Genomic DNA, 824 nt, shown 5'->3' on the forward strand with positions numbered 1-824 from the left:
CAGTTGTATTATCAGTTTGTACTATTATCAAGTTTTTGCAACTTTTTGTACCATTATCAATTAGTCAATTATCATAAGTAACGATTGCCATATATGCATGGAAGTAATTCAAAGAAAATAGCAAACCTATGGAGATGATAAAGTAATGTATTAAATGTATAATCACTGATAAGAAGATCAAGCATTTGTCCACTATCAATTACCGGATATTCTAATTGAAATGGTGCAAATGGTGTACCACCTCGCGCATTTGGACTAAATTCTCCTAAGAAATTGAGAGTTAAAGCAGAATTTGTTGCTGATGAGCCCAAAAAATATGTTGATAAAATTAAATCCGAAGCACAAGCCTGAAAATATTTTTTTTTTTTAATAATTTACAGGATTACCATAATTTATCAAAATAATCGAAATTTTTCGGTTCATAATTCATGGCTAAAATTTCTCAAATTTAATTTAATATATTACTAATTGTATATTTCCTGGCTAAAATTACATTTCTTCGATGTTTTTTGGTCTATATTTCATGGCTAAGACATTTGGCTCAAATTTAATTCAATATATTACTATTACTAGTAATATATTTGTATTCCTGTAAGCGTAGAAAAAATTAAACTTTGTTTTTAGTAAATTAAATTTAAAAATATTTTTATAAATTTCGTTTTTTTTTCCTTTTTTTCAATAAATTTTACCAGAAAAATTATTTGTATGCGTTGAAAATTTAAATAAAAGAAAAAAGTTTATTTTTAAATTAATTTTTACATTAAATTTTCTTAAATTCCCTAATTTCATTTCCTTAAATTTTATTTCTTATTTTATATTTGCAA

General features: G+C 23.8%; 1 protein-coding gene across 1 annotated transcript; it reads right to left on the minus strand.

Annotated features, from left to right (window-relative positions):
* Positions 1-71: 71 nt before the first annotated feature.
* On the minus strand, positions 72-347 carry LOAG_19230 (hypothetical protein; the record flags this gene model as incomplete). The annotated part of the gene is made up of 1 exon (XM_020451883.1): positions 72-347. A coding segment is annotated over one exon (276 nt), but the record flags the coding sequence as incomplete, so codon positions are not given.
* Between the last annotated feature and the right edge of the window lie 477 nt (positions 348-824).

Source organism: Loa loa (genome assembly GCF_000183805.2).
Source record: "Loa loa unplaced genomic scaffold supercont3.3519, whole genome shotgun sequence".
Classification (NCBI taxonomy): domain Eukaryota; kingdom Metazoa; phylum Nematoda; class Chromadorea; order Rhabditida; family Onchocercidae; genus Loa; species Loa loa.